Source organism: Oreochromis niloticus, linkage group LG6 (assembly GCF_001858045.2).
Source record: "Oreochromis niloticus isolate F11D_XX linkage group LG6, O_niloticus_UMD_NMBU, whole genome shotgun sequence".
NCBI classification, from domain to species: Eukaryota; Metazoa; Chordata; class Actinopteri; order Cichliformes; family Cichlidae; genus Oreochromis; species Oreochromis niloticus.
Genome location: NC_031971.2, coordinates 34,000,220 through 34,013,288, shown reverse-complemented (window position 1 = coordinate 34,013,288; position 13,069 = coordinate 34,000,220). Strand labels below are relative to the sequence as shown.

Below are 13,069 nucleotides of genomic sequence, written 5' to 3'. Positions count from 1 at the left end.
AGGAACAAATAAAGCACAGAAATAAACCAAACATTAAGATTTAGAAATGATCTAAGTGACTTAGGATGAAATCAGTTAAACTGGGACACTTTTTGGCAAATCGTTTGGTAACCTGCAAAAAGCACTGAGTGAGTGATTTGTGTTTTTGTTGTTAATATGGATTGTTTTCAATATGTAAATTTTGACTTAACTTAATAAATTACAATTATTCAGGCCCTATAGCTTTTGAAACAGCTGGAGCTGTTGCACATTTTTGAGATGAGCAGTGTTCAGGTAAAGTGGGCCTGATGAGCCACTCATCAGCTAAAATGAGCCATTTAAATTGTAAGGGAAACCAGTCATTTCTGATAAAACAATTCAACCACAAATCAAGCTTTAATTCGAGCTCATTTTCACAAACATAACACATTCAAGTGTTGATTTAATAATTCATGAATAACAACACTGGCATTAAAAAAACAACTAGAATTAATGAATTATTAGAGCATTTTCATAAAAACTGTATGTTCTATTTTCAAAAAGACAGATTCTTGGAGACAGTCTTTACAGAAGAATCCATCATCAGCACAGATGCCATTTTCTTCTCCACAAGTCTCATGGAACCAGGTGCTGCAGTTCACAGCTGATCCACTCCTCAGTGGCCTTTGGACACTTTTGTCTCCATAGACTGCTTTACATGCTTTGCAGGGCACTTCTTTGCACCTTTGCTTCTTCTGGTCTTTTCTTTCTTTTTAGATTGCACTGCCTTGGCGGAAATGTAATCTACATGTTCATGACTTGTAAGGACCAATGATGGAGGCTTAGCCCTCCTCCTGACAGTCCTCTGACGTTTTGGCAGGGGACACAGATCACTGAATGCAACACAAGTTGAGGTTTGACATGAACAGGTTAAAGACCATCTCTTCCTTGGGAAGTCATTCAAAGTTGACTTATTTCTTCAGATTCTACCAACTCGGCATCCAAGAATGCAAAGATTGGGGCCACCTCGGATACTACAGCAGTGCGATGAACAGAGATGGGCAGTAACTGGTCTTTACCTTACTGTACATACAATGAAGCTCCTCTGCATTGTTTCATAGTAAAAAAAAGATGCTGACATAAAGAAGTTAAGCTATTGGAAAATATTAAACATTTACCAGTTTATATCTTATTGTTATAATCAATTTTGTCGTAAGTGAATATTTTATAGATATGATTCTTACCTCCATTTTTTTTTGTTTTTTGTTTTTATCCTTTGGTGTTTTTTGGGGATTTATATCTTTAAGGCTAATATCTCATACTTAGCATCACATATTTGGGTTTTATTCTTTACTGCACAAAGTGTATTGTAGAAAAGTTTTGGAAGTAGGCTCTTACTGCTACGGGATATTATATTAATTTTACAGGATTTTTAGGCTAAAATTGGAAGTGTAAATTTAAAAATGGATAAGGGAATGTTTCTCATAGTTATGTAGGCTATTACCTGCAGATGAACTCTTCTAACTCTTCTTCATTGACTCCCTTTTAAATCTAGAATTTAATTTAAAACCCTTTTCCTCACATTCAAAATCCGATGTGCGATATTCTCATGCTTTCGGGAATTTATTGTTAATCATTTACTTATGTAAATTTCATAATCTGTCAAAAAAAACAACATAATAATCCAAAGTACATAATTCTATTGTTCCATTCCACATGCTTACAGCCCTTATATATATACATGTTACATTGCTCAAACAAATATACTGACTCAGTCCTACCTTGCAATATACCTTTTTTCAGTCTTATTGTTTACATCCTACATATGTTTATGTATTATGTAAGCATGTGCAGCTTTGTGATTTTGTTTGGTCAATGTATATCAGAATTAATGCTGGAAATAACTTTTACTTCCATGGCATGCCTTTACTTCAAAATATAGCACTGTGCAACAATATAATTGAGCTTAAAAGATGCAGTCACCCTGGACCAACCATTGGTCATAGACTCTAACACACTGACTGTTATTGAGCTAGACAAGTGCTTACTTTTCTACTTACTGTTCTACAACACGTCACAACACAGTGTGTCATAAGTTTCACATGGACTTATTCCAGCACATGCCTACTAAAACTATGGTAATATTTTGTGTTCTACACACAGAGACAAAACAAACAAAAAAACGACATATAGTCACAACATCCAAGGATACATACTCAGACCATATACCATCAGTATGCTTTTTATGTTATTATTGCTTATTATTTATTATTGCTTTTATAGATTAAACATGCAAAATATTAATGCTCCGCCAACAAAGAACATTGCTTATATCTTTATGAAAACATAACAATGCAGTGTTCTAATGGTGGTATTACATTCTGAAAGGAAGCTCTGTTGAATGAATGGTTGTTTTCATTTGGTAGGAAGTATCTTAATAATATTGTTATTGATAGTTTTATTACTTATCTTCTCATGGAAACCCTCAGCCTGACTATCTTGGGCCTTTCTGTGGAGTTTGAATGTTCTCTCTGTTCCTGCCAGAATTCTTTCCAGCTTTCTTCCAGAGTACGGTGATGTGGGTGTTATTTTAGTTAATTATTCTTAGTTGGCATAGGTGTGATGAGGAGTGAATGTCCCTATAAAAACCCCCACCTTTGCCCCCCCCCCCAAGTTTGTTTTGTTGTTGGCTTGTTTTGTTTGTTTGTTTTTTAAAAGAAGCTTTGAGCAGGTGAGCATAACGGAACAATAGCGCTCCCTAGTGGCTGGTAGACCCCACCCCCACCCCGTTGATGTCGGGGGTAGGCAGGGAAACAGGTTCAACCGTCATCCCCGTTGTGAACGGACGTGGGTCCATTATTTCTGCCCTTTTATACATACATTATCCACCGTGAAAGCGACTCAACATCGTTGAAACACCAGAAGCTGTTTGCTTAATTGAAAAGAAACGGACTCTCCCATCAATTAGACGGCACCGGCTTTTTGTTCCCGTCTGACATGGCGATCGCACACGTAGCCACCGAGTATGTCTTTTCCGACTTTTTGTTAAAGGACCAGACAGAGACCAAGTACAAAGGCATCCGTCTCGAGTTGGCTGTGGACAAAATAGTCACGTTTCTGGCGGTGGGACTGCCTTTGTTCCTCATCTCGCTCGCCTTTGCTCAGGAGGTCTCAGTGGGTGAGTTAAATGTGCGAGGAGACAGTTTCATGATGTGGAAAAATGCAATCCCGGCAGGGAAACCTATTGTTCCTCAAATAAAATCAAACTGACATAGAGTGTAGGGTGAAGATGAATGTTTTACTATGCAGAAAGACAGAGGTGTGAATACAGAAGAAGGTGTGGTTTGAGTCTCCACCCTTCCGCTCCTTTCACTGCCAGACGGTGAGGCAAGCGTCCTGCACCGCGGTCAAGTGAGCCCTCACTTACGAAGTCACAGTCAAGCTAGCCGCCCCGCCAGCCGCACCTAAAATGTGGTTGCACTACTCTTACGTATATTACGGTACGGATGAAGACCGGCTTAGAAACGCAGTCTTTTGTGTCCTGACACTATTTTACTTCAATATCCACTCCCAGTTTTGGTTCATCTCCACTTTTCACCCCATGATCCACAGCCAAAATTACTGTACAATTCAGAGAAAATTAACAATAACATTTAACCAATATACAATACTGTACTTTTATAATATCTTCATTTTTGACCTCAGATTACAGGAAAACTGTAAGAGGTGACACAGATATTTCACTGGATTCTGACTCTGGGTGACCCCCACTCTTCACCCTGTGATCCACAGCCAAATTTACTGTACGGTTTTTGAGAAAATTGATAGTAAACTTTGCACATTTTACTCTACTGTACTCTATATATTCCCATCTTTCACCTCAGATTACAGGAAAACTGTAAGAGGTGACGCAGATATTTCACTGGATTCTGACTCTGGGTGACCCCCACTCTTCACCCTGTCACCCACAGACAGGTTTACTGTACGGTTTTTGAGAAAATTGATAGTAAACTTTACCCAAATTACTGTACTGTACTCTATATATTCAAATCTTTGACCTCAGATTACAGGAAAAGTATAAGAGGTGACACTGATATCTCACTGGATTCTGACTCTAGGCCATCTCCACTCTTCACCCTGTCATCCACAGACAAATTTACTGTACGGTTTTTGAGAAAATTGATAGTAAACTTTGCACATTTTACTCTACTGTACTCTATATATTCAAATCTTTGACCTCAGATTACAGGAAAAGTATAAGAGGTGACACAGATATTTCACTGGATTCTGACTCTAGGTGACCCCCACTCTTCACCCTGTGATCCACAGACAAATTTACTGTACGGTTTTTGAGAAAATTGATAGTAAACTTTGCACATTTTACTCTACTGTACTCTATATATTCCCATCTTTCACCTCAGATTACAGGAAAACTGTAAGAGGTGACGCACATATTTCACTGGATTCTGACTCTGGGTGACCCCCACTCTTCACCCTGTCATCCACAGCCAAATTTACTGTACGGTTTTTGAGAAAATTGATAGTAAACTTTACCCAAATTACTGTACTGTACTCTATATATTCAAATCTTTGACCTCAGATTACAGGAAAAGTATAAGAGGTGACACTGATATCTCACTGGATTCTGACTCTAGGCCATCTCCACTCTTCACCCTGTCATCCACAGACAAATTTACTGTACGGTTTTCCTGAAAATTGATAGTAAACTTTGCACATTTTACTCTACTGTACTCTATATATTCCCATCTTTCACCTCAGATTACAGGAAAACTGTAAGAGGTGACGCACATATTTCACTGGATTCTGACTCTGGGTGACCCCCACTCTTCACCCTGTCACCCACAGACAAATTTACTGTACGGTTTTTGAGAAAATTGATAGTAAACTTTGCACATTTTACTCTACTGTACTCTATATATTCCCATCTTTGACCTCAGATTACAGGAAAACTGTAAGAGGTGACGCACATATTTCACTGGATTCTGACTCTAGGTGACCCCCACTTTTCATCCTGTCATCCACAGACAAATTTACTGTACGGTTTTTGAGAAAAGTGATAGTAAACTTTACCCAAATTACTCTACTGTATTCTATATATTCAAATCTTTCACCTCAGATTACAGGAAAACTGTAAGAGGTGACACAGATATTTCACTGGATTCTGACTCTAGGTGACCCCCACTCTTCACCCTGTGATCCACAGCCAAATTTACTGTACGGTTTTTGAGAAAATTGATAGTAAACTTTGCACATTTTACTCTACTGTACTCTATATATTCCCATCTTTGACCTCAGATTACAGGAAAACTGTAAGAGGTGACGCAGATATTTCACTGGATTCTGACTCTGGGTGACCCCCACTCTTCACCCTGTCACCCACAGACAGGTTTACTGTACGGTTTTTGAGAAAATTGATAGTAAACTTTACCCAAATTACTGTACTGTACTCTATATATTCAAATCTTTGACCTCAGATTACAGGAAAAGTATAAGAGGTGGCACTGATATCTCACTGGATTCTGACTCTAGGCCATCTCCACTCTTCACCCTGTCATCCACAGACAAATTTACTGTACGGTTTTTGAGAAAAGTGATAGTAAACTTTACCCAAATTACTCTACTGTACTCTATATATTCAAATCTTTGACCTCAGATTACAGGAAAACTGTAAGAGGTGACACAGATATTTCACTGGATTCTGACTCTGGGTGACCCCCACTCTTCACCCTGTGATCCACAGCCAAATTTACTGTACGGTTTTTGAGAAAATTTATAGTAAACTTTGCACATTTTACTCTACTGTACTCTATATATTCCCATCTTTCACCTCAGATTACAGGAAAAGTATAAGAGGTGACGCACATATCTCACTGGATTCTGACTCTAGGCCATCTCCACTCTTCACCCTGTCATCCACAGACAAATTTACTGTACGGTTTTCCAGTAAATCAATAGTTAACTTTACCCAAATTACTGTACTGTTTTCTGATTAAATTAAATCCTAATCTATTACTGAACAAAATGAGTTCATTCAAGTATTTACTTAACTACAAGAAATTTCTTTCCACACAAAATTTAAATTTTCAAAACATCATTCACACACCACCTGAAGTAGCAACTTTAGTTTTAGACATTATTTATTAAGCGCTTAATCACAACAATAGTCACCTCAAGGCACTTTACATAATAACTTAAACATTACAATAACACATACAGAGAAACACCCAACAATCATATGACCCCCTATGAGCAAGCACTTTGGCGACAGTGGGAAGGAAAAACTCCCTTCTAACAGGAAGAAACCTCCAGCAGAACCAGGCTCAGGGAGGGGCGGCCATCTGCTGTGACCGGTTGGGGTGAGAAATTACATTTCTCATATTACAGATTTCTCAGATTACTATTATACATTTTTGATATATTATTATTCATTATCTGTCATCACACAAATCAACCCAAAAAATCAAAAAGGAAATACTTAAAATACGTGCTCAAAGCAAGAATGTTATACATATTGTGTTTTACACATGTGTTCCTCAAAACACCAATAATAACTATAAGCAGATTATTCTAGTAGCTTTCACTGCATGTGGAATTAGGTTACACAAAGCACACACTTCCACTCTGTCTTCTGAGCGCTGCTGAGCTGTTCATTTGTCATGTCCAGGCATTCAGAATGGAACCAGCAGTTGCAGTTATCACACTGGATCTGTAAACAAATAACATATGAGTTTTCATAAACACATGAAGTAAATAATTCTATGATTTCATAAATTACAATCCTTAACAACACAGAGTCAAATAGTTTGTTGTAGATAACATAAAACTATTTTTTAAAAACACTATACCCAGTCAGTGATGGAGGGTCCTGGATTGGGTGGTTTCGCTGTTGCACACATGGCACAGTTGGTGTCACTGTCAAATACTAAAACTTAAAATATATATATATATATGTTAGTGTCAATCAGTTTGACACAAACAAATATGTCCATTTGAAAAAGAGATTACACACCTGAGGCCTCAAGTATTGTCTTTGCAAATGTCCTTCGTGCCTGGGCCATCTCTTTTTTTGTCGTCAAAATGTCATTTCTGGTTTATTTGGGAATGCTTCCATTACTGCTTTGGCCATCTGAAATGAAAACAAAAAATAAAATTTAATTGAAAACATCTGCAAATGTTACACTTCCTATTTAAATAGTTTAACCTTTTGAGATTATTTTAACTTATCTTCTTATCTAATTTTACAGAACAATATTATTGCTTTAATGTGGTAACATACCATGATGACCATTACTCCGCAGCTAGAACCATCCCGTTGAAATGGATGTGTCAGTACTCCTCGAAGTCTCACATTTACCCAGTCTGTTTTGTTGTAGCATGTCCTTCTCATTTTGAAGTATTCACTGTGTGAACATAATGTACATGACATTTATATAGAAATGAAAGATAAAAGTCACACAGAAAAAGAACATTCTGTACTTTTTCATAAATCACATAGACACATATAATACATATCAATGTGTTTTTAATGGCGTGTCAGAAAGCACTGTGCTCTAGATTATGTTACATGAAGTATCAAAAATAATAACATGTTCTTTGAAATCTACAAATGTTAACTGTGTCAAATGTCTCACTGCTTAAACACTGTCAGGGTATTTTTATTATTTAAAATTACATATGTGTGTAATTTTGAAGTAATTTTTTTTAATTCTTTCAAGAACTGATAACCATGGATTTTATTACACTTTCATCTACAACCATATGTTCACCTATAGAAAAAGACATCCTCTGTCCTCCTGTCACTTTTCTAATGGCATTACAGAGTACCTAATATTTTATGTTATTATTATATACATGTAATAACGCATAATTACCGGAATCTTTTGGCTGCACGGTCAGACTCTTCCTGCTCCAAAGAGTTTCTTGAAGGATCGACCAAATACAGACAGCTGTCATCTGCATTTATGTACTGCGATAGATATATAAATTTAAAAAGTAAATAAATTATGAAGAATGTTTTATTGAAACAAACTTTTTTTTTACAGAAATGCTGCTTGTACTAACCAGAAACTTCCAGTGTACATTTCCAATGTTCACAAAAGATAAAATGGCTTGGTAGTTGTCAAAGTTCACCTGTGACATATTAGGAATTATTTACAAATTTGCAACAATACTTTTTTCATTTATATCAACAGATTAATAAAATTTAAAAAACTGAATTCTAGAATATATGAAATAAAAATTTACCTTGGACAAGCTTTGTCTCCTGATTAGTTCTCTCTCTCCATAGAGGATCACACCGCTCGTGTAGTGGTTCATAATGTAGATATTATTCCCCAGATTCAGCCGAATGGCCCAGTGGTGCAGGAGACTTTCAATGACCTGAGGAGTATAATAAATAAACTTTTATTACTTTGTAAACATGATAAATTTTTTTAATACAAAGGTTAATAAAGAGTTTTTTACTTACGTATACTCAGTATTCAGTCATGAAGATATGCCTGGAATGTAGATCTAAAGGAGTACTTACTGACTGTGTAGGGAACAACTAATGTTCTGCCCCAGCTTTAACGTTATCCTTATGCAGTACTTTTGGGGGGAAGGGGGGTTAATACCTGGATTACATACCTCTCCAACAAGCCAGCTGTGTGGTCTAAGGGTCAGGAACTCACTGTGACGTATGACAAAGTTGTTACCTCTAATCTGAGATGGGACCACAGAAACAACAACTTCCGTTTCCTGTTGTTTCCACAAATATGCGACCTGTGTTTCAACAAGACAATAGTAACTAAATAAAGTTCTAAAAATTCTTCTTAAGAGAGGTTTTAAATGTAATTTTTAAAAGTATTTTATGTACCTGACGCAACAACACGAAAACATCTCCAAATTTGACATAGATTTTAATGTAATTTATTTGAGATGTTAAACTACAATAAGAAATTAAAAATTGAGTCAGTTACTGTTGTTCTTGTAAAATTAAGGCCAGTAACTTGTAAATGTTACATTTATTGTTGGACTGACATTTGTCATTTTTCTGTGATCTGTAATTTTCATTCATCAACACATACATATAATAAAATCTAATATATAATTACAAAAATATGTACTAACAAACTTGGTTTTTCAAACACATGACATAGTTTTTGAATTAGAGTTTGTGAAACATCACCTGTGATGCAGTGTCCTTTGTTAGACCGGTTGTGTTTCTCTCAAGGTGCTCTGTCCTTTCCAGAGTAGATGGAGAATCCTCTGGCCCCTCGATTTGTGGGTTGAATTTAAAAGAAAATATTTGTTACTGCTGTGATCATTTTAAGTAATGTTTTATTAAGGAAAACATGGCATTACCTTTTGCATGAATTACACGTTATTAATGCTGATATATTTCACATAATACTAACTAAGTGCGGTGTTTGTTGGCTTACAAAATCATAACAAATGAAGATGAACAACATAGCCTGAATGTATTTAGTGACTGCTACTTTTTGTGGCCTAATTTTTATTGCACAATTTGAAAAGGGTTATTCTATGCATCAAAGATGCGATAATTCTTCAATTTCACTTGTTATTTCATAATAATTATTTATTCATGCTGATTGTTATCATTTTTTTCTAACACTAAAGATAACAATTATACTTTAAAAATGGGTGTACTCACTGTCCTCCTGACATCAGAGAGTGGCTCCAAAAGGATCTCTTTGAAGGCCCTTTCCATTTCCTTCACGGTTGGATCATCGTTGTTTACCAGGTGTATTTCAAATGGAGGACTTGTGGGGTTCTTATGTTTAATGTACTTTTTGATTGTGGTGACTACAACATCAGCACAAATTGAGACTGGAAAGTTGAATATTCCAGAGCTCACTGCTGGAATGGCAACAGATGAAAATTTGTGCTCTTCTGCACATGTCATGACATTCAAAATACCTTTAGTTAAAAGTTTCTTTGCATGGGATATCATGTGCACTGTGGGGTCATTCTGCAGACACGGGCCTACCAAATGAATCAGCTTCATGCAAGGTAGTTTGCCTGCTGTGGTAACTGCAACTTGTCCAGCCTTTAATTTGCCATTTTTGGCAATGAAGACATCACTCTCTGCTTGGATAGTACGTCCTCCAGTAGCAGACAGTGCCTTTGCAAGTCCACCCATGTGAGAGAGACTTTCATTAGCTGCATTCACAATTGCATCCACTTTGAAGGCACATAAATCTCCTTTCCATACTGTGACAGACACTTTATTAGCCATGTATGTTGCTATTTTTTGGCAAACGGCTATTTGTTCCTGGCTCTCATCCTACAAAGATAGACACATGTCAATTTTCAGAGTCATTTATGACAATAACACACAAAACATAAATGTAGACTTTAAAAACATATCTAAAAATACCTGGTTTTGACGAGCATCATGTTGTTTGTGCTGTTCCTGTTTAAACGTTTGAACAGTGGTCTTCCCTTTTACCTGTTAACAGATAACATTTTTGAATGACTTTATATAATAGAATATAATAGACAATAGGATATGGTCATCAATGACACAAACTTGTTCTGATTTGAGATGTATGTAACGAGTGAGCATCTGTCCTGCTGTTGGTGTACCATACAGGCACTGATATGACTGTGTATGAGTGCCTAGTCCCCTTAAAGGACTCTGTCCAACATTACATCCCAAGTAAACAGAGGAACTATGAGAGAAAAACATGGGCAGTATGTGATGCCCGGTCCAGCTGTACAGAGAACATGCTAGTGTACGATTGCAAACTTGCTTGCCTGCAGTCAGGGCACGTGAGCTGTGCTTAATACAGTAGGTCTCCAAAAGACAATGATCACCCTTGAAAGCTTGTTTAATTCATATGCCCTTGGCCTACAACTGCTGAAAACAAAGCTGTACATGGTGTGACCAGCAAAAAGCAAAAAACCTGAGCTTCCTCCTGCACTTGTGTCACCTATGGACATGCATTGTTTGTCATTAAAGTGGGGGTTCACTAAGGCCCATGCCTAGGTGTAATACATTGTCATAAAACATAATAATTTCAGGTAATCAGTTGGAATACAGTTTGATAAAACTGTATTCCACGGATGATAATTTATAATTTATAATTGATGCTTTATAAATAGTCAAAGCAGACGCTTTACCCCAGAGGACAAAAGGAGTATGGCAATCGGGAGGACATCACAAGGTTTAATTATTGAAAATAATGGGAACATGATGACTTACCTCAGTTTTCTTTTTCTTCAGTGGCAGTTCTGTCACTAACGGTGACACGTACACACCTTTCCGTTTAATGCGTTTGTCTTTCCATTTCTCCATTTCCACGCGAAAAGACTGTTGATTACACATACATACTTTTAGTGCTTACTTATTTTATCAACTCTTAATTCTACAGTCATAGCCAAATGTTTTCACTTTTTCTTAGTTTCTTGTTCTATTTGTATAAAACATCATTTTCATTATTAGGAAGTTATTCATACCTTTTGTCTTGATTTTTTCATGTCTGCATATTCAAGCAGGAGGGCATCATGCATTTTTTGATAAATTTCCACAAAGTCATCAAGCCTTGTCAGTCTCCTTCTCTGGATACGGATTTTTTTCAAATCCCACTGGCTTTTCTCCATGATTCCTTGGGTTCTGTTGTCTTGTGTAAAATTCTTAAATGCAATAGTACATTGTTTAAGTCAGTATCTATGGATTGTAAATTTATATACAATTTATGTTTCTTTTTCACTTATTCTTCTCGCTATGATACCTGGTTCTTGGATTGCTGAATGTCACTATAGAGTTTACTGAGCTGCTGGTAAGCAGGACCAGTACCATGACGTCCAAGATCCCCTAAGGAGAATAGAAGTAATTCAAAAACATAATTAAAATAGATAATTCAACATTTATCACATTTACATTTATTAATAAATGACAATTTATGATAGTAATACAACAAATAAAAAAAATGTACCGAGCATCATTGATGACCACAAAGTTGCATGTGGTAGAAGGTGATTTACCAGACCGGCAATAAATTTGGGTGCATGAAAGATGTTTCTTTCACCCTCACAGTCCAGTGTTGCATTGTCAACAATTGCCTGGAAATGGGTCTTCAAGGGGGCATTCTGAACATCAGTCTGTAAAACAGATATATATCTATATTCAATTCAATTCAATTTTATTTATATAGCGCCAAATCACAACAAAAGTCGCCTCAAGGCGCTTTATATTGTACAGTAGATAGCACAATAATAAATACAGAGAAAAACCCAACAATCATATGACCCCCTATGAGCAAGCACTTTGGCGACAGTGGGAAGGAAAAACTCCCTTTTAACAGGAAGAAACCTCCGGCAGAACCAGGCTCAGGGAGGGGCGGCCATCTGCTGCGACCGGTTGGGGTGAAAGAAGGAAAACAGGATGAAAGACATGCTGTGGAAGAGAGACAGAGATTAATAACAGATATGATTCGATGCAGAGAGGTCTATTAGCACATAGTGAGTGAGAAAGGTGACTGGAAGGGAAAAACTCAATGCATCATGGGAATCCCCGGCAGCCTACGTCTATTGCAGCATAACTAAGGGAGGATTCAGGGTCACCTGGTCCAGCCCTAACTATATGCTTTAGCAAAAAGGAAAGTTTTAAGCCTAATCTTGAAAGTAGAGATAGTGTCTGTCTCCCGAATCCAAACTGGAAGTTGGTTCCACAGAAGAGGGGCCTGAAAACTGAAGGCTCTGCCTCCCATTCTACTTTTAAATACTCTAGGAACAACAAGTAGGCCTGCAGTGCAAGAGCGAAGTGCTCTAATAGGGTGATATGGTACTACAAGGTCATTAAGATAAGATGGGGCCTGATTATTTAAGACCTTGTATGTGAGGAGCAGGATTTTGAATTCAATTCTGGATTTAACAGGAAGCCAATGAAGGGAAGCCAAAACAGGAGAAATATGCTCTCTCTTTCTAGTCCCTGTCAGTACTCTTGCTGCAGCATTTTGGATTAGCTGAAGGCTTTTCAGCGAGTTTTTAGGACATCCTGATAATAGTGAATTACAGTAGTCCAGCCTGGAAGTAATAAATGCATGAACTAGTTTTTCAGCATCACTCTGAGACAGGATATTTCTAA

General features: G+C 37.0%; 2 protein-coding genes and 1 long non-coding RNA gene across 7 annotated transcripts in view; 1 reads left to right on the top strand and 2 right to left on the bottom strand.

Annotated features, from left to right (window-relative positions):
- The first annotated feature begins 2,708 nt into the window (after positions 1-2,708).
- Positions 2,709-13,069, top strand: part of LOC100691833 (pannexin-1) — a 28,055-nt gene continuing 17,694 nt past the window's right edge. The window contains exon 1 of the mRNA XM_019360160.2: positions 2,709-3,136. Within this exon, the coding sequence (XP_019215705.2) occupies positions 2,956-3,136 (181 nt within the window). The 5' untranslated portion in view covers positions 2,709-2,955. The remainder of the gene's footprint in view (positions 3,137-13,069) is intronic.
- On the bottom strand, positions 6,202-7,172 carry LOC112847120 (uncharacterized). Its single transcript, XR_003220481.1, has 3 exons — positions 6,989-7,172; positions 6,825-6,907; positions 6,202-6,685 (listed from the first exon to the last, which is right to left on the bottom strand). It is a non-coding gene; the product is annotated as an uncharacterized LOC112847120 (long non-coding RNA).
- LOC102082034 (uncharacterized) overlaps positions 7,287-13,069 on the bottom strand; it is a 14,348-nt gene continuing 8,565 nt past the window's right edge. The window contains exons 9-20 of one of the 5 annotated variants that reach the window (XR_002062392.2): positions 11,919-12,084; positions 11,715-11,797; positions 11,440-11,616; positions 11,186-11,293; positions 10,358-10,429; positions 9,632-10,264; positions 9,146-9,238; positions 8,447-8,739; positions 8,224-8,358; positions 8,041-8,109; positions 7,851-7,945; positions 7,287-7,379 (exon numbers count right to left, since the gene is read on the bottom strand). Coding sequence is in view for 2 of the 5 variants with exons in the window: in XM_019360023.2 (XP_019215568.2) it covers positions 8,503-8,739; positions 9,146-9,238; positions 9,632-10,264; positions 10,358-10,429; positions 11,186-11,293; positions 11,440-11,616; positions 11,715-11,797; positions 11,919-12,084 (1,569 nt within the window). In the remaining 3 variants the exon portion in view is untranslated. Of the gene's footprint in view, positions 7,380-7,850; positions 7,946-8,040; positions 8,110-8,218; positions 8,740-9,145; positions 9,239-9,631; positions 10,265-10,357; positions 10,430-11,185; positions 11,294-11,439; positions 11,617-11,714; positions 11,798-11,918; positions 12,085-13,069 lie in introns of those variants that run through there. The other 4 variants (XR_002062391.2, XR_002062393.2, XM_019360023.2 and 1 more) reach the window with 4 other exon arrangements.